General features: G+C 35.2%; 1 protein-coding gene across 1 annotated transcript in view; it reads left to right on the plus strand.

The window, feature by feature from the left end:
• The window catches only part of LOC106884391 (putative N-acetylgalactosaminyltransferase 9), a 114,824-nt gene that overhangs the window by 33,967 nt on the left and 58,895 nt on the right, over positions 1–21,962 (plus strand). The window contains exons 4-5 of the mRNA XM_089357362.1: positions 1,906–2,088; positions 14,300–14,417. Of these exons, the coding sequence (XP_089213488.1) occupies positions 1,906–2,088; positions 14,300–14,417 (301 nt within the window). The remainder of the gene's footprint in view (positions 1–1,905; positions 2,089–14,299; positions 14,418–21,962) is intronic.

The raw sequence follows: 21,962 nt of genomic DNA on the forward strand, positions 1-21,962 counted from the left end.
CTCCTTCACCACCATCATGATATCACTTTTCTCTCTCTTGCTACCCAGAGCCATTTCACTTGTTGGCCATTCTTTATCCATTAGCATTGTTCTCCACAACCATATGTTACAATGGTCATCCCCTCCTGGGCTATCAAATTATCTTTCCTCTGCATTACACACCACACACATGATGGACTTATTTCAGTTTCTCTCCTGCAAATCCACTCACAATGCTTTGGTTAGCCTGGTTATAGCAGAAGACACTTTCCTAAGGGACCACACAGTGGAACTGAACCCAGAACCATGTGGTTGGGAAGGAAACATCTTATCACACAGCCATCACTGAGCATATATATAATAGAGAAAAAAATTGTTGAAGTTGCTAAGGAAGCTGAAAGTTTTGCCGTATTAATTGAAACCTATGATGCTTTTAACAAAAGACTTAATTGCTTTTATCTATTTTCTTTTTAAGGCATTGAAAGAAGCTGTAAGATTACAGAGAGTAAGAATATTTAAGCTAACAGATTCTGTTGTAAATAATGAATACTCAGAATTTTCTATTGAAAATCACAGAAAATGAGATTTTCTAACCAAAACAGCTACTACTTTGGATCCCATTTATAAATGAGCATTGAATCAGTGATTAAATCTAGAATATGATGGTTGTATTCAATATACAGTTCATTTAGTCATAACTTCTAAAGTTATCTATATAAAAGGCTCGCAGAATATCCACTCTAAGTGTTTATCTAAATATTAGGTTAATGACACGTACATTATTTTAGTATACAATTTAATGTTGAAAAGTATTTCATAAATAATTTTAGTATGTTGCTTTACTGATGCAAAGTAATATTTTATGAGCTTATTGAATAATTTGGGTATTTTCAGTTTGTCTGCACTTTTTGAAATTTTAAAATTAAGTGAAAATTTTCAAATTTGGTACATAATGTAATTTTTCATGCTGAATCTCAGGGCCTAATTCACTTGTTCCAGAAAAAATTATTTTTAAAGTTAGATAATTTTTACTCAGTTGGAATACAGGATTTAGAAGCTGTCATTTTGTGTGTGAATGCAATTGTAAGACGACAAACATTGCAATGGTAGCATGTTTTAAGCATTTAATAAATGATAAATGAGCACAAAATGAGTAAACAACACATATTTTTTAGTTTTACACAAATATGCATTTCATGCGAAAAAGAGAGCAAATAACACATTTTGTAGTTTTAATAGCAGAAAAAATTGGGTACAAGCAGGAAAATACAGCGTAAAATATCAGTTTGTAAGCATGTGGGTTTTCATAAATGCTTTTCCAACACTTGTTACTATGGAAACAGGCACTTATATGTCTGTGGCTTTTGATAGGTTAAAATTGCCCAAAATTTGTGGACTTTAAAAGCTATCAACTGTTTATTTATTGATTTATGTTGAAAATGAATTTCATATCAATATTGAGCATACAAAACTACACCAAATTTGAAATTGATTGGAACAAAATTGAAGAAATTCAAAAGTGGCAGCCAAACAGAAAAGATCCAAGAATTTCAAATGAAAATTGTTTTGAATTTTTTAAAATATATTTTTATATAAGCAATATGATAATATTGGTTCGTTGATGGCTATCAATTAATGGCCGTAAGGAACTAGTACCTGTACATCCATTTATATTTTTGCTCAATCGCTCATTTGTTTCTATATACTTATATGTATTCACACCCTTGTCTAAAAAGTTGCCAGCTTTTTCCACTCGCTAATCTGTATAACTCATACATGTGTGTGTATCTCTCATTTTAACATTTTTTTACTTGGGTTTCCATTACTGACATTTTATGTTATAAAACCAATACTAATATTCTACTTTTCAAAGTTTGTTGTTATTCTTTCCATTGTTTTGATGATTGATTTCTGTACATTCTCTAGGCTTGTCCCACTTTTAGCACAAATTTATAAGGACCATACCAAAGTGCTATGCCCCAAAATTGATGCCATTGATAACAAGGATCTTGAATATTCAAATAATAATGGAATTGCAGCTGGTGGCTTTAGCTGGTCCTTACATTTCACTTGGGATCCAATATCACGGTTTGATGTTGAGCCTCTTAGGTAATGTTTTTTTTTAACTAAAGTAAATAGAGATACTAGATTGTTAATTTCTCCTTCAAATTTCATTTCCAATTCTTTGGCCATAAACTATAAAGTTTTTCTCATCAGATATTCAGTTTTATCATAATTACCATCATTGATCTCTCCACAGTTGATAAAATACTTGTATTGTGTACCATGGCTATGTAGTTTTTTTTTGGGGGGGGGGGGTAATAGTTGGGATGGGGGTGCTGATCTTCAAAATTAAATTCAAGAATTGCCTTGTGTGTTTGAACAAGGTAAATGAAACTACTTACCTCATTCTGTGTAACTGAAATATGGTTCACTACTTTTACATTATCAGAGTTTTTCAGATAGCATCTCAGATGCTACCACACATGATCTTGAAAAAGCAGTTAAAGACATTGGTCTTTATGCAAATCTCCCCAATATATGATACATTTGCTACAATCAGAAGGGCTCAATAAGCACAATCAGTGTGTGTGTACATGTGTTTATGTTTCCTTGTCTTGACATTGCATGATAGTTGTAAATAAATGACACTCATACAAGCAATGTCATTCCTTTTCAATATACTACAAGAACATGTCTGGCCATGGGGAAATATTACCTTGCTTGGAAACAGGTGATGATTGGTGACAGGAAGGGCATCCAGCCATTGAAAATCTACCTCAATAAACTGTCCAACCTATACATGCATGAAAAGCGGACATTAAAACAGTGATGATGATGAAACAAAATCCTCTAAAATTTGTACACCCCTTTATATACTGAGGAAATAACATTGCATCTACAGAAAAGGTTATAAAAATTTTGTCTCACAAAAGTATAGGTGGTTCAATGTCATCTGGAAGTCATTGCCACTTAGTAATTTTAAGAGAAGTTTCTTCCATGCTACTGTGGAATCAGTACTATTGTATGCATCCACTGATTGAACATACACTAAATACACAGGGGCAATGTGTAATGCAGCTTATATCTGCATGTTACATGCTGTTCTGAATATTTTTGGGAAAAGCATCCAATGAAACTTACAGAGAGAGACTTTTGTATTTTACAGGACATTGTTGGAGAGCTAAGGAAGAAGTCATAAGTCAATTACTCAAATGGACACACTGCTGTCTTGCTAAGACCTTCACTGACCAGCTGTGTATAGAAAGAGGATGTTGTCCTCCTGATCTCCTGAATGCTAGCCAGAATTGTGACTGATTTGGGCAAATCCAGTTTAGCACAACTAGCTGAAAATCGCTTTTCCACAATGTAGCAGCTGCATTTTTTCTCATTTAAAGTTTTTAATTTAAATTTTAAAAAGGAATTATCTTGTGCTTAGTTACAAATGTGAAAATACTTCATCATCATCATCATCATCATCATCACTTAACATCCATTGTCCATGCTGGCATGGGTTGGACAGTTTGACTGGGCTGGCACATTGGAAGGCTGCACCAAACTCCAGTCTGATTCTGCATTGTTTTTTTATGGTTGGATGCCCTTCCTAATGCCAACCACTCCAGGAGTGTAATGAGTGCATTTGATGTGCCACCAGCACAGGTGCCATTTGTGTGACACTGAGATGCACTTACATGCCACCAGCATGGGTACCAATTTGTGTGTCACCGGTATCTGCCACAATTGCAATTGGCTTAATGGGTCTTCTTCCCAAGCACGACATAATGCCAAAGGTCTTGGTCATTGCCTCATGAGACCCAACACGAATTATTTTTCGTGTGCAATTTCTTCAGTGCTAATTTATTCCTCGTTAATTTAATTTGTATGGAATTATTCTTAAACTTTCAGCATTTTCAGTCTTAAGATTTATTAATATTACTAAATGCAGATATAAGTGTGGAGTTAAGAAACTTGCTTCCCAGTCATGTAGTTTCAGGTGCAGTGTATGGTACCTTGGGCAAGTTTCTTCTACTATAGCCTTAGGTTGACCAAAGTCTTGTGAGAAGATTTGGTAAACAGAAACGAAAAGAAGCTCATTTGTGTGTGTGTGTTTGTGACTTTGTCTTGACATCAGGTGATTGTTGTAAACAAGTGTCACCATCATACAGGTGATGTTCAGGGAAAAACATACCTGACTATAGGATAATATTACCTTTCTTGGAAGCAGGTGAGGGTTGGTAGCAGGAGAGGCATCTGACTATAGAAAGTCTGCTGCTGCTGCTGCTTCTTCTTCTTCTTCTTCTTCTTCTTCTTCTCAATAGATAGATACATAGATGTTTCCACAAACAATTCTCAAAAATCTTTAAAATGAGAATTTAACAAATTTAGGAAAATTTTTCTTCTTCCCTTTATGTTTGCCCATGTGTTTTGACTTTGCATCGAGCATATGTGTTATAGTTCTTCATTTCTTAATGCTGCTGCAATAGTTAGTTGCAATGATCTGATCTGATCTAGTGTGATTGACTTCACATTATGAATACCTTTTGTTTGGGTTATTCTGAAGTTATGATTTTTCTTTCTTTTTTATATACATATTGCATTGTCAGGATTTTTTTCACTTGTTTGGTCTCCTTGTTATATTGTATATAGATACTAGTAGAGATACCCGGCCTTGCTCAGGATTAAAATGGCAGAGTTTTTTTATTGTTTTACTTGTTTCAGTCATGTGACTGTGGCCATGTTGAAGCACCGCTGTTCATCCAGCAAATCGACCACAGGTTCTATTCTTTGTAAGCCTAGTACTTATTCTGTACGACAGTCTACTTTCAGTTTCCATGTGCGCAATCCACTCACAAAGCTTTGGTTGGCCTGAGGCTATAATATGTATATATATATCCATATATATATATATATCGGGAAAGCCCCCGGCCCATCAGGAATCACTGCAGAGATGCTCAAAATATCTGGCAGTGTTGGCTATAGCCTAGTCACCCGTATTACGAACCAGGTGATACACGAAGGAGTCATACCCTATGACTGGTGTAGCAGCATCATAGTCAACTGCTACAAAGGTAAAGGGGACGCTTTAGATACAAATAATTACAGAGGCATCAAGCTGTTAGATCAGGTTATGAAAGTTACAGAGAGGGTCATAGCCCAACTAATTAGGGAGCGAATCAATTTAGATGAGATGCAGTTTGGGTTCGTGCCAGGTAAAAGCACTACTGATGCCTTATTTCTAGTGAGACAGTTGCAAGAGAAATACCTAGCCAAGGATAAACCTCTGTACCTGGCTTTCGTTGACATGGAGAAAGCCTTTGACAGGGTCCCCCGATCCCTTATCTGGTGGTCAATGAGGAAACTTGGGATAGAAGAATGGCTAGTGAGAGCTGTGCGAGCCATGTACAGAGATGCGGCCAGTAAGGTGAGGGTTGGAAATGAGTACAGCAATGAATTCCGGGTAGAGGTAGGGGTCCACCAAGGTTCCGTCCTCAGCCCCCTATTATTTACCATAGTCCTCCAGGCAATCACAGAGGAGTTCAAGACAGGTTGCCCCTGGGAGCTCCTCTATGCTGATGACCTTGCCCTAATTGCGGAGTCACTATCAGAACTAGAGGAGAAGTTTCAGGTGTGGAAGCAAGGTCTAGAATTGAAGGGCCTTAGAGTCAACCTAGCTAAAACCAAAATCCTAATAAGTAGGAAGGTAGATAAAACACAAACCCCTTCAGGTAGATGGCCCTGCTCAGTATGTAGAAAAGGAGTAGGTAGTAACTCTATAAGATGTACCCGGTGCAAGCTATGGACACATAAGAGGTGCAGCAACATCAAAGGCAGGTTAACTAGCAAGTTAGTTTTTGTTTGTGGCAGATGTTCAGGTGCAATAAAGACTGCAAACAAACAGGAAACAACTTCTATCTCATTCCAGGGTGAAAAACTAGAGGTAGTCGATAGCTTCCGCTATCTGGGCGACCAAGTTAGTAGTGGGGGTGGGTGCGCTGAAAGTGTAGCTGCTAGAATAAGAATAGCCTGGGCAAAGTTTAGAGAGCTCTTACCCCTGCTGGCGACAAAGGGACTCTCACTCAGAGTAAAAGGCAGACTGTATGACGCATGCGTACGAACAACCATGCTACATGGCAGTGAAACATGGGCTGTAACTGCTGAGGACATACGTAAGCTCGCAAGGAATGAAGCCAGTATGCTCCGTTGGATGTGTAATGTCAATGTGAATACCCGTCAGAGTGTAAGTATCTTGAGAGAAAAGCTGAACATTAGAAGCATCAGTTGTGGCGTGCAAGAGAGACGATTGCGCTGGTATGGACATGTGGTGAGAATGGAGGAGGATAGCTGCGTGAAAAAGTGCCACACCCTAACAGTTGAGGGAACCCGTGGAAGAGGTAGGCCCAGGAAGACCTGGGCTGAGGTGGTGAGGCAAGACCTTCGTACATTGGGCCTCACCGAGGCGATGACTACGGACCGAGACCTTTGGAAATGGGCTGTGCGTGAGAAGACCCGGCAAGCCAAGTAAGATCGTTGCCAGTGCCCCTGGACTGGTTCTTGTGCGGGTGGCACATGAGATGCACCATTTTGAGCGTGGCCGTTGCCAGTACCGCCTGACTGGCTCCTGTAGGATTTTCGAGCGAGATCGTTGCCAGTGCCCCTGGACTGGCTTGTGCGGGTGGCACATAAAAGACACCATTTCGAGCGTGGCCGTTTTCGTGCGGGTGACACGTAAAAGCACCCACTACACTCTCTGAGTGGTTGGCGTTAGGAAGGGCATCCAGCTGTAGAAACTCTGCCAAATCAGACTGGAGCCTGGTGTTGCCATCCGGTTTCACCAGTCCTCAGTCAAATCGTCCAACCCATGCTAGCATGGAAAGCGGACGTTAAACGATGATGATGATATATTATTAGTATTATTATTATATACATGCACACACACACACACATCCATATATATATATATATATATATATATATATATATATATATATATATTTATATACATATATTATATACATATATATACATATAAGAGGAATGATCACTAGGTGGACTCCTAATATGCAAAATGTAGACCCCATATGGTGTGACCACAAAGAAAAAAGTTTCTCAAGAAAATTCGGCAAACACCAGAACATAAAGTGAGCAAGACAAATGAAAAGATACAAAATATAATGATTAGTCACATACCAGGTTTCATTTGTTACCATTTACATTACGTAAATGTCTGCAATTCATCATAGAAAATATAATTGGCAGAACTATATATGAGACGTCCTCACGAGAGAGAACATGCATACTGTTCTATCAATTATATTTGTATTTCAAATGTCTTCATTTTGACAAGCCGATGCCAGAAATGACTCTGCAGAAAAAATGCTTAGAGAACATGGTTATTCAAATTTAAATAATAAGGGTAAAAAATTGTATGTATGTAATATAATGTTCTGAATCTTTTTTCAATATACTAGGCTACTGGTTTAAATTGATATTAATTTAATTGGTATCAATTTTTTACCCTTATTATTTAAATATATATACATATATATATATATATACATGTGTATATATATAAACATGTGTATATACATATATACATATATATATATACTAGCAGAGGCACCCGGCGTTGCTCGGGAATGAAATTGTTGCTTATATACTTGAAGAAAAAAAGGCAAAATATGCTGTATAGAAATTTGAGGACATTCTGTAGATGGACTCTCAGATGAATGATGGCTGGGCGACTCTCATGAATGGGGAAAATTGAAGATGTGCCAAAAAGCCTCATTGGTACTTGGAAACTTTTACGAAAATTAAAATGGGGATCGTTGCCAGTGCCCCTGGACTGGCTCTTGTGCGGGTGGCACATAAAATACACCATTTCGAGCATGGCTGTTGCCAGTACCGCCTGACTGGCCTTCGTGCGGGTGACACATAAAAGCACCCACTACACTCTCTGAGTGGTTAGCGTTAGGAAGGGCATCCAGCTGTAGAAACTCTGCCAAATTAGATTGGAGCCTAGTGTTGCCATCCGGTTTCACCAGTCCTCAGTCAAATCGTCCAATCCATGCTAGCATGGAAAGCGGACGTTAAACGATGATGATGATGATGAGGATTAAATGAAAAAAATGATTTACATGAATATCCTCAGAAGAGGAATTGAAATAAATGGCGATTGTGGAGCCCCCCCCCACGCGCGCGCGCACGCATACACACGTGTGTCTTTGTAAATATGTTTGTATACATTTATGTATGTGTGTGTTTGTAAGAGACAGAGTGTGAGTGAGAGACAGTGGTTTGTTGTCATGTATACGTACATGCATAAATATACATACATCTTTGGATGTATGCATATTACGACACAGCCCTTGACTCACTCACATTATGTATCTTACAAAAACGCACGCGCGCGCATACACGCGTGTGTCTTTGTGAATATGTTTGTATACATTTATGTATGTGTGTGTTTGTAAGAGACAGAGTGTGAGTGAGTCAAGGTGTGTGTGTGTGTGCGTGTGTATGTGTGTGAGACAGTGAGAGAGCGGTGTGTATGTAGTATTTACTCTCTCTCTCTCTCATACACACGAACACACACACGAACACACAAAATAGAAAGTGAAGCTTTTTGCGGTTGTTACGTCAATACCGGAAGTTGACATTGAGGAACCTTTTTAAAGAAATGAATCTTAAATATAAAGCAATATTATTTATTTTTAATTAAAAAAATCAAATGAAGAGCCTAAGATTTATCCGAGGTTAAATTATTCATGCATTACAAGTATGGAAGCATTTGGTGAAGTCGATTTCATGTGAAAAGCGATTACACACACATCTCTGTTTTATATATAGTATATATATATATATATATATATATATATATATATATATATATAAACATACACGTATATACACATATATATATACACATGAATATGTATGTATATACATATATATATACATATAAGTCTGAAGGCTGTTTTGCGTAAAATTATTAAGCGTACGTAAATTTCATCCGTCTAATTGGCTATACAAATGCTTGTGCTAAACAACTTTTTGTGCTGCCCTGATTATACATAGCTGAGTAATCCCTTTTCGCAGGAGCTAGGACGGCAATTTGTGATGAAGCAATTGCTGGCAATCTGTTGCTACACAGTTTTTCCAGAATTCTATCAGATTGGGCAGAAGATGTTGATGCACCATTTTGCATTATGTTCAAAGTAGCTTCTGGAATGTGGTGAATTGCTGCAGTCTGTTGCTGTCATTTTAAACTGGCTGCTTTCTTTCCCCAGCAAATTCTCTTCTTTGGAGGCATAATCTATGTATATATTAAACAGAACAACAAAAGTTATAATAGATGGCAGGGTCGGTACTTTTCACATATCTGTAATTTTTCAGATTAACACCCGCATGATTACCCAACCTTAATCCTAAACCTAATCCTAACACTAACCCTAACACTAACCCTAAACCCTAACCTAACCCTAAAACCCTAACCCTAAAACTGTAACCGTAACCCTAACTGTAACACTAACCCTAACCCTGACCCTAAACCCTAACCCTGACCCTAAAACCCTAACCCTAACACCCTAGTGAAAATCGTGGTATATTTACAAAACATTGACGAACATGAGTTATATTTTACTGAATGATTGTGTACTTGCACGTGTATGCGTTTGAGAGAGCAAGAGAGGAAGAGGTAGAGAGAGGGGGAGAAAGGAATATAGGTAGTTAAAAGTTTTCTTATGACGGCTTCTCTTCACTGCCTATTACTTCATTAGAAATCTACGGATGCACATACGCACATAATAGAGAAAAATGAAACAAATATGGACAACTTGCTCCGAAACACCACCGAGTGGGGAACACTTCTCAAAAATAACCTGCAGTTGTTTCCTTCAAAATTCCTACATGCTCGAAATATACATACATCATGGTATATTTGTAGAAAATTTCATGAAAAAATATTCATTTTCCTGGAAGTTAGGATGAATTTAAGTGGAATTTCCGAAAATTGTCCACCCCCCCCTCCCAAAACACTTTCACCGAAAATTTTTGTATATTCGGAATCTATATAATGAATGATATATGTATTGAAAAATTCATTAAAAAATATTCATTTTTCTGAAAGTTATGACCATCGAAAGTCAGGGGGTACAACTCTGTAGTTATGCCACATTGACGAACATGAGTTATATTTTTGTGAATGATTGTGTTTACTTGCACGTGTATGCGTTTGAGAGAGCGAGAGAGGAAGAGGGGGAGAAAGGAATAGAGAACGGGAGCAATGTGTATGTTGTTGTCACAGATCACGTATGTGTGGTTGTGTATGTTTTTACGTATCAATGTTATGAAAAATAGGTAAAGAATACTGAGAGGAAAGTTTAATCTATGACTTTGTATGTATCACTTTCTCTCTCTCTCTCTCTCTCTCTCTCTCTCTCCCTCTTTTACTCTTACACTCTATATTATATGTTGAGCGCGTGTGTAAGATCGCCGTTCCAAGTAGAAGGGAAGAAATATAATAGTTGCTAGAAACAACAGCCAAATCACCCTTAAATCACACAAAGTAAACAGAATTTAAAAATCTAATTACTGCACTGGAAAGTTCACATCGAAAAAATTCCATTGATGTAAAAATTTTTACGAAAAAGTGGAAAATGTGGATTTCTATAGATGCAACACACACACACACACACACACACACACACACACACACACTCACAAACTCAGCTATACTATAGTTATAGATAGATGATAGGACTTTTTATACAAAGTTATGTGTTCTGGTTGTATTTGGACCTGTGCATGCATTGTGTGTTTAGCTGCTGATGTTGGATTCTCATCAGCAGCTTCCAGCTCCTTTCAAACTTTGACAACAAAGGATTGGGCAACTTTCAAGAAGTGAACTATCTCTGTCACTGTGCTGTATACATGTATTTGGGATGAAACTAGAGGCAGTGAATACTCAACATTTTGAAGGTTTATCAAATGTTTTTTTAAGTTTCAAATCAATGCATAGAACAGAAGTAACATTTGTTCGTTCATTTAAAATTTATAATTGTTTTCCTAGTTATATTAAGTTTGTTTCCATCAATAAGTATGCACATTTATGATGTGAAAAAGAAATTTCCACTATGGTTTTTTTGATGAGTTCATATTATTGTAAGGTTTGTCATCTACACTAGAAATAAGCTTAAAGCTGAATTAAAGTGGATTTAAGAGACAAGACAAAATTTTGTCAAACTACTTTCAAATTGTTTCACTGCTAAACCTTTCTCTAAAAGCATCTCTAATAGCCTCTCCTGCATATATTAGGTCATCGACTATAAAATTTGTAGTAAGGTATATAGTAAACTTTGACAGCTGCTCATTTTGTGCCATTATTATATTTTGACAATCTTTATATTTTTGTTAGAAAGTTGACACATATATCTATTTCTTTGTTCTAACTTATTTTGTGCTTTATAAAGTATTTATAAATCATTTTTTGCTATTTTTGTTTAGAGATGGAAAGTCAGAAATTCATTCAGTTACGAGTTCTTTCTTGGAAATATAGCACCACAGACAGCTCAGAATATTAATGCTTGGAATATTAATTTTGGAATATTAATTTCATTCTAATGTTTATTACACAGCATACAGTATCAAATTGGTTTGCAAAATTTCATTCTGGTAACTTTGGCCTTACAAATGAGCTTGACCAGAAATAAAGGTGGATAATGACGAACTGAAAGCCATCTGAAAGTGCCCGTGAATTATCATTGTTGTTTGGTGTTAGCAAGCAAACAATATTGACTCACCTAGTTCAAATTGGTAAAGTGGAGAAGTTGGATAAGTGGGTTCCACATGAACTAAATGAAAATCAGAAACAGCAACGTTTGGAAGCCTGCACCATGCAACTTTCTCATCACAAAAATGAATCATTTTTGAATCAAATTGTAACGTGATGAGAATTGGATCCAATACAACAACCGTAAACATTCAGCACAATGGTTGGACAAAGACGAGCCACCAAAACACAGTCCAAAAAGCAAAATTCATCAGAGGAAACTGATGGTGTGTGTTTGGTGTTTGGTGGTCTGGCACAGGTGTGATCCATTATGATTTCATTAAACCTGGCTCATCAATCACGGCTGAAGTATACTGCAGTCAACTGGACCAAACGATGTAGAAACTTACAAAAAAAAACCAGCCTAGATTAGTCAACAAATCCACTCCTACTTTATTGCAAGACAACGCCAGACCACACATTGCAAAAATGACATTGGCAAGGGAGTTGGAAGTTCTCCGTCATCCACCATACTCATTGATCTTGCCCCCACTGGCTACCACTTCTTCCAGAATTTGGATAACTTTTTGGTAGGAAAAAAATTTAATTCCAGTGATGCTGTAAAACAGATCTTCTAAGATTTTATTGATGCTAGATTGCCAGGCTTTTACAGTTCCAGGTTGGACAAGCTACTGCTGAAATAGCAAAAGTGTATTGACAATATTGGTGCATACTTTGATGAATAAAACTATTCCTTGTATTTATAGAACATTAGTGAACTTTTTTCTTTTCTACAAATTTCATACTTGACAACCTAATAATATGGGGAATTTACAATATTTTGATATTTGTCTCAGAAAACTGATAATGTGTTGTTTCAATGAATATAGTGACTTTTAAGTGCAATGAATTTTTTTTTTACTCTTGAACTATAATTTTTTAAATTTCAGTCTACTCTGTTTTTGTACCTCACAGACTTAACACATCTGTTGTATCTCACAGACTTAACACATCTGCTGTATCTCACAGACTTAACACATCTGCTGTATCTCACAGACTTAACACATCTGCTGTATCTCACAGACTTAACACATCTGCTGTATCTCACTGACTTAACACAAATAAGACCATTTCATTCTCGTCTAAATAGCTTTTAAACTGAATAACATATTATGGAAGGCTTCTGTTGAATTATCATTTAACGTAGGATGGTTGAGGCACATTGATATACTAATTTCTAAAGTGTTTGAATTGTAATTTGTAATTTCAAGGAGTAAATATCCAACCATAGATGAACTTTAAAATTCAAAATTTTTGACTATCAGAATTCACCTTTTAAGTTATGAACATGCATATGCATAGGACTCTCATAATTTCATATTTTAATTTTAGTTGATATTCCATTTCAGTATAATGGGATATCAGTCAACACAACTATACAGGTGAATACTGTATTCATTTAACCATTGCAGCACCTAACCTTGTTTGGATAAGAACACTGAAAAATTATATTGGTAAAGTATGGTTATGTGTTGCATATGGATAAGGACAGCTGTGTGAAAAAGTATCACACCCTAACAGAGGAGGGAACCTGTGGAAGAGGTAGACCCAGGAAGACCTGGGATGAGGTGGTGAAGCACAACCTACAAATGTTGGCCCTCACAGAGGCAATGACAAGCAACTGAGACCTTTGGAATATGCTGTGCTTCAGAAGACCCGGCAAGCCAAGTGAGACCGTAACTTTGGCCTATGCAAGTGTTGCATAACTGGCTCATTTAAGAGTACACTTCAATCATTGGGCAATAAACTGTGCTTGAGAAAACCTATTGAGTCAAGTGAAATCATTGTCGTGGCCAACACAAGTACCGCCTGACTGGCACCCATGCCAGTGGCACGTAAAAAGCAACATTCAAGCATGGTCGATGCCAGTCCCAGTGGACTGGCTCCTATGCTGGTGGCACATAAAAAAGCACTAGTCAAGCATGCCGTTGCCAGTGCCGCCTGATTGGCTCTCGTGCAGTGACATGTAAAAATCACAATTCAAGCACAGTCGATGCTAGTACTGCCTGACTGGCCTTCATGCTGGTAGCATGTAAAAAGCATCCACTGCACTCTCGGAGTGGTTGGCGTTAGTAAGGGCATCCAGCTGTAGAAACCTTGCCAGATCAGATTGGAGCCTAGGGCAGCCTTCTGGCTTGCCAGTCCTCAGTCAAACTGTCCAACCCATGCCAGCATGGAAAACGGACATTAAACCATGATGATGATGAAGTATAGGTAGGACAGAGTGATAAACAAGAAGCAGTTCTTAATGCCTCACAATGTCAGTGGAAATAGTTATAATTTCATTAAAAGAAATCTGTCAACTTTATTAATTATCTTGTTTGATTAATTTATCAAATTTATTCTCGTAAACTTGATTACCTTTCTTGGCATCTCAATTGTGAGTATAGATTAGCATATCTATCTCATTACTGAAACATTTAAAATTTAACTTAACAGTGTCATTGTAATTGTTTGTCCTTTTTTCTTGATAGTTTATTAATTTTCTTATAGATCACCAACAATGGCTGGTGGGCTGTTTGCAGTTAATCGTCAGTTTTTCTTTGATATTGGAGCTTATGATCCTGGTATGGAAATCTGGGGTGGAGAAAATTTGGAACTGTCATTCAGAGTAAGTAATATCTTTTCAATTTGAAAGTGTCCATTTTCTTTGTAAAGCAGTCCTTGAATGGAGAAATTTATGCAATTAATATTCAGCTTAAACTTCTGTAAATAAAACATGGGAAGGAAAGGAGTTCAGTGAAATACAATTCAATGAAAAGTTTAGTATGTGGTATGGGGGATGAAAAACACAAGGCATAATAAGACAGGGAGAAACAGGTGACTTGGCTAATCATGGGTGAGAATAATATAAAGATTGTGAGTTAAGAGAGTTAAAGTATGCTTGGGGCTATTGTGTGTTAATGAGTGAAAATGTCTTTTTGCTAGATAACTTCCTTTAGTGATGGTTGTAATAGAAATTTGCTTGTATGTTAGACAATTGCATTTTTCAAGATACTTTTATTTTGAAAAAAAAAAAAATGAAACCTTTTTAATCATGATTTGTGAATAATAACATCATTAATTACTGATATTGAATAGGCAGTTGTGACTTCCTAGCATTTATAGCAGTGAGTGACAAGTATAATTCAGTACAGAATAAATATATTGGATTGTCCAGAGAGTTCGTACTGATTTTTAAAGGAAAGAATAAAGTCAATAAATACTTGCCATTACATTTTTAATCAACCAAATATGAACCATTTTGTTGCACAATGTGTCTCCATCTTTCCTTTAACTTGAAAATACCCTCTTCCCAGAATTGAGGTGGTTTCATGGCAAAGAATTCATCAAGGTATCTTTTTACGTCATCCAAGGAATTGAAATTTTAACCATTAAAACTATTCTGCAGAGATCTGAATAAGTGGAAATCCAAAGGAGCAATATCTGGTGAATATGGAGGGTGAGGTAATACATCCCAGCCGAGCTGCAGCAATTTTTGTCTGGTTCCCAAAGAAATGTGCGGTTTTGTATTATCATGTTGGAAAACAACACCCTTCCTGTTGGCCAATTCGGGACATTTCTCTTGAATTGATGCTTTTAACTTGTCCAGTTCTGTGCAGTATTTCTCAGAATTAATTGTCTGGTTACTTGGGAGAAGCTCATAGTATAGAATTCCTTTCCAATCCCACCAGACACAAAACAAGACCTTTTTAGGGTGAAGACCCGCTTTTGGGGTGGCTAAGGGTGGCTCATATCGCTTACTCCAGGATTGCTTTCTCTGAATATTTTGGTAAATAATCCATTTCTCATCACCTGTCACAATTTGCTTTAAAAAAGGCGCGTTTTCATTCCGTTTATAAAGTGAAACACAAGTGGAAATGCGTTCCAAAAGGTTCTTCTTACTCAACGCATGTGGTACCCAAACATCATAGCGATTTGTGTACCCAAGCTTTACCAGGTGCTCATGAACAACGGATTTTGATAGGTTGAGGCTTTCTGCCAATTCTCGGGTTGTACAATGTGGGTTATTCTCAATTAATGACTTGATTTGGTCATCATCTGTAGTGGATGGTCTGCCTGATCAATCTTTATCAATAAGGCTACAATCTCCAGCTCGGAACCTTGCGAACTACTTCCATATAGTTCTTTTGGATAAAGAAACACTACCGTAAACTGCACATATTTCTTTGGTTGCTTGTGAGGCATTTTTCCCTTTACAGAAAAAAAAAAGCATCAAATGCTGAAAATGCACTTTCTTATCTTCCATTTTAAAGGATTACAGATTTAACACAGGTTATAGGAACATAAACCTTCTTCCATGAAAAGATAGCTTAAACTGTGCTCTAAATGGAGGTGTAGTCAAATCCTATCTTATGGACTCAACCATGTTCTAAAATAAGTTGAAAGGTAAGCTACTATAAATCAGCACGAACTTTCCGGACAACCCAATAAAAACAAAAAAAGAACTATGTTTAAAGTGTACTGGGTGTTTTTGTTTTTTTACTTCATTGATGTATACCAATCAGAAATATGTATGTATGTATATATACACACATGGGAGCAATATTCTAATGTAGGGCCTTGTATAATGACAGCAGTTGCCCTGATGTGAGGTATTTTTTAGCTTTGAAGTGATTGATTTTCCTTTGGGATATGGATAATGCCAGTATTCAAGATATCAAATAGTTTCTAGTTTGATATTTGAGTTAAATGAATATAAAACTAATTAATCTATTACAAATAAAAGAAAATGCTATTTAGAAAGTACTTTAGTTGTCACATTAGAACACTAATTTTTGTCACTAATATTTAGGTGTCAATACATTTTTAATTCTCTTTAATTTGGCATTTATATGAATTAAATTTTAATCACTTACTGATTAAATTCATTTCTCTTATAGTATCTGAGCTGCAGTTATCCCTTTTTACTTGTAGATTTTTTGGCTGAACATTATCTTTTTAGTTTGCACTGTATCATGGGATAACTGTTTTGAATGAAATTAAAAGCATTTTGTATGGAACACCATAGAAACACCAATTCTACCAAAGCTAACACTAATTTAGACAAAACATTCTATACTTTCTGAAAGTTATTCTCTTTAGATTTAATTTGTTTTCAGTGACCAAATAAACTGTGATTGAGCAGCAAATATGTTTTTACATTTTCTAAACCTTAGTGTGTTTGTCATTAATGGAAGCAAATGTTAGAGCCTATAAACACTATAAAACTAGTTGGTATGAAACCTATATTGCTTTTGTTGATATCTTAATGTAATTACTACTCTATCATAAGCTCTCTGACAAATTTCAGAATTTTATCTTTCACATCATCATTTTTATACACTTACAAAGTATGTCTATCATAAAAAAATTTTTTTTTTAGTCCTGGTGATACATATTTAGAATTTGTTAGGTTTTCTTTGTTCTACCTTTCAATGTACTGTAGGTTTTAAAGTGAGATGTCTCCTTTTCTATTCTGACATTGAACATAGCTACTTTTGACTGATTCAGTCAAATCATTTTAATAGAGGCAAAATGTAACTACTTTACAATGTATAATTTTATCAATTCAACTTCGATTTTACTCCTCTTTAGTGATAAGTAAACAAAAAATGAGCAGTAGATAAGTGTTTATATTTTCAAACACAATATTTTAAACAGCTTTCATGAAAGCCTGTGAAAATTTAGTTCTAAGTGGGAATCAAATGCACCTCTACTTTTAACATTTTGGCATAATTACTGTAATACTATAAGCCCTTTGGCAATATCAGTCGTCATATGCAGACTTTTAAACATCTGGCCAGCAAACATGTAACCATTTTGAATCTTGGGCATGCATATTTACAAATACCAGATATTTGCTTTGATTGTGCTATAGCATACATATATTACATGGAAAAATGCGAGCATGAAAAGTAATATTTTTAAGATTATAAACCTGGAAAAGTACATGACACGTTATTACACCTGGAAAAGTATAGGACAAGCTATTACTTCTAGTAAAGTAAAGAATAAGAACTTTTTTACTTAGAATATTGCAGCAAAGAATAAAGATTGAAAATATTATAAACTAGGTGTAAGAGTGGCTATGTGGTAAGTAGCTTGCTTACGAACCACAAAATTCCGAGTTCAGTCCCACTGCGTGGCACCTTGGTCAAGTGTCTTCTACTATAGCCTCGGGCCGACCAAAACCTTGTGAGTGGATTTGGTAGATGGAAACTGAAAGAAGCCTGGTGCTGATGTGTTTACACCCCGTAACTTAGCGGTTCGGCAAAAGAATCTGATAGAATAAGTACTAGGCTTACAAAGAATAAGTCCTGGGGTCAATTTGCTCAACTAAAGGCAGTGCTCCAGCATGGCCACAGTCAAATGACTGAAACGAGAAAAAGAGTAAAAATTATACAAATTATAATTAATTGTAAGCAAAAAATACAAATTTTAAAAAATAATCATTGTACATCATAAAATAATTATAAAATAATTAAGTACTTCATAAAATGATTAAGGCTAAATTTTTTTTCATTTTATAATATACTATTAAAATATAGTAAATAATTAATCATTAAATAGATAGAATTTTATCCAAGCTATTACTTCTATGTTTTCAAGCTATTACTAAAGAATTTGATTACTAGTTATAAGTACAATTCCAATTTACATATATTAAAATTTAACTATATTATGTAATATACTGTTGTGTCTGGGGAGAAGCATTCTCTTTTAGTGCCTTATAATTTAACACACTCACCAGTAAAATTTCCACATATTTCCTTCATTTTTCTAAAATTTTCGTTGCATCTTGCAATCTTTTCAATAGTTTTCACTATTGAAAAGGTTGCAAGACACAATGAAAATTTTAGAAAAATAAAGAAGGAAATAAGTGGAAATTTTACTGGAGCGTGTGTTAAATTATAAGGCACTAAAAGAGAATGACTCTCCCCAGACACAACAGCATATGCTTCAACACACGAACTCACATAAAGAATCTTGCTAACCAAATCCAAAAACGAAATATATTATGTAATACTTTTAGATTTTATTTTCTAAATATTCTAAGGTATAAACTTTTGTATCTTTTGTTATTACAATAGAGTGCAGTTAATTAATCATCAGCTAATTAGGCAGTTCCCCTAATTTTTCATTTTTTGAAATTACTTTTAGTAATTACAATAAAATTCAGTTAATTAATCATCAGCTTATTAGCCAGTTCTTCTAATTTATCACTCTTTAACAGTTCTCATCTTTTAAATTTATTGTACAAAACTGTTCAGCTAATTTGTAAGTTTGTCTAATTAGTCATTTTTTTTTCTGTATTTAAAGTAATAAATTAGCCAAATTCTACTTAAATAAGTAGAGTGTTATTTGTAAACTATAATAAAATAATTTTTAATATTCAAATTTTAATTTTAGCTGCAATATTTTAAGTAAAAAGTTTCTTATTCTTTACTTTACTAGAAGTAATAGCTTATTTACATTATTTACATTTAACGGATATTTGTCCTCATCTTGTTTGTTGTTAACACAATGTTTTGGTTGATATTCCTTCCAGCCTTCATCGGGTGTCTTGAGGAAATTTTGAACCTGGGTTCTCATTCCTAAGGTATTATTATTATTATAATAACATTAAAAAATACCTTAGGAATGAGAACCCAGGTTCGAAATTTCCCCAAGACACCTGATGAAGGCTGGAGGGTATATCAGCCAAAACGTTGTGTTAACAACAAACAAGATGAGGACAAATATCCATCAAATGTAAATAATGTACATAATTCCTCATCTCTTAAATATCGAACTGTATTAAGTAATAGCTTGTCCTATACTTTTACAGGTGTAATAACTTGTCCTGTACTTTTCCATGTTTATAATCTTAAGAATATTACTTTTCATGCTCACATTTTCCCATGTAATCCATGATTTTTTCAGGCATTGCTGTTATAAGATAATTAATAATGTGTCAATTAATAATTTAAGATTTTAACTTATAAAATACTGAAAGATAATATTTCAATTTTTCCATGTAAGTGATGATAGTATTTCAATTTTTTTCATGTTTAATTTAAATATATGTTGTGATTGAATTACTTGATATTATCTATCCACACCGAATTAATAGCAGGGATTTTTACCATCTTGTTAGTTGCACCATGGCTCACCAAAAGTTACAAACAACAAGACCCCAAAACCATCTGTTACCAGGCTCACTTTAAGTAACCTAGATTTTGAGTTGGTGACTGCTGCTAATCTAGATCTATCAATAATTATTCAATACAACAGTAATTATAAAAGCATATCCGATATATACAAGTTAAAATTAACTACATCCCATTAATATAAATTTGATTTATAAAAAATCCCTTTTAATTAATTTTGAAATTTAAAAAGTATAAGCACGTTTAACCAATGCCTTTTCTGGACAGCCTTACTTCATAGAGACATAGAGACAACCAAAAATGACTATATTCCTGCCCCAATAAATTTAGATGTATATATCTGAAGCATATAATACATTAATGAACTAGCCTGATTAAGTAACTAAAAAGAAAAGGAAAGCAAGTAAAAAGGAAAAGCAGAAAGTAAGTTAATTAAAGATGAAAGAGAAAATTAATAATAAAAGTTAAACTTACCCTAATTCAACAGCATATTAAAAATAACTTTATTAAATATTTAATTAAAAAAATAAAATATACAAAAGGATGAAAAGCAAAGTCGACCTCGGTGGAATTTGAACTCAAAACATAACGACAGACAAAATACTGCTAAGCATTTCCCCTAGTGTGCTAACGTTTCTGCCAGCTGACCGCCTTGGAATGTAAACATTCGTTTTAGAAATATATTCTTAAAATTAATTAAAATGAATGAAAAAAGTAATTCTAATATTAAAGAATAATTTCAAAATAAAAATAGCGTTTTAGAATTTTTTTAAGAATGTACTATAGCAACAAGCCTAGCAAGAAGAGAGAGAGAATGAGAAGTGAAGAATTAAGAGTAATTATAACAAACAATGGATTAATAAAACTATTTCTTTGCTTGGAGCATAACTCTCTTACTTCCTTACTTATTTTACATTTCATGACATTTTACCTCAACATTTTGCTACTAATTTTTGTTGAATGTGACTAACGATTCTGAATTCCTCATGCATTTTTCTATCATTTATGTTAATTGAAAATGAACACCTGCCTTATTGCCCACTTCAGGGCTCACATAATTTGATGTAACTTTTTTTTCTACTGAACCAAATCTCAAACTATATATTCCAAAGTGTAGCTGAGAAGGTGTCCTCTTTAAAACTGTTAACAGTTTGCAATTTAGTTGAGAACTGAATTAGTGGTGAAGCTTGGAAGCTGCTGCAATTGACGAAATGGTGGACTTAAGAATATATTCAACCACTACCATGGTTGAATGATAAAGGATGGGAGCATAGGAAGAAAAACTAGAATTAAGGGGATATAGTTAATTGTGATATGGAGGAGGCAATAGAGGAAAGTAACATATCAATTGGTTAGCTATTGTAGTGTTGGGAAATAAATCCTTGCCTTTTGGGTTGCACTCTACAATAGGTAACTTTTATCTTCTGTCCCCTCACTATTTTCTATTTACCTTTTTGTACATTGAGAATAAACTCTGACACATCAACAATGTCATCTTTATCTCTCTTTCCAGCTCTACCATATCTATTCCCACCCTATATTAACATATGGTAGCCATGAATATCTTCTCTAACTACAAACTTGTTTCTGTCCTTCCTGTCATATTTTAACTTCTCAACACCTTGCATAAAGTTAAAGCTAAAACAAAACAACTGACACGAACAATACACACACAATATACACACAATTAACCTAATACTCAGGTGACTGGATTGATGCCATACCTGTGGCTGATGTTAGTGGCCTACTCAGCTTGGATGAACTTTGTGTCTCCATTGCCCTCAGAGTGGGAGCTGACGTATGCACGGGTTTGATCTGTTGTTGTGACAGGCTCCTTGACTACAAAGGCCTCCATGGCCTTTCTTGCCATTTGAATGCTGGTTGCTTCACACGTCATACAGAGTTGAACCTGATACTCAAGAGGAGCTTGGCCCAGACAAACATCCCCTCCATCTTGGAACCATCTGGATTGTCCAGATGTGATGGGAAGAGATCTGATAGCCTCACCCTGTGCCCCTGGTCAC

The sequence above is a fragment of the Octopus bimaculoides genome, chromosome 9 (genome assembly GCF_046866305.1).
Source record: "Octopus bimaculoides isolate indiv1 chromosome 9, ASM4686630v1, whole genome shotgun sequence".
In the NCBI taxonomy this organism is placed as follows: domain Eukaryota; kingdom Metazoa; phylum Mollusca; class Cephalopoda; order Octopoda; family Octopodidae; genus Octopus; species Octopus bimaculoides.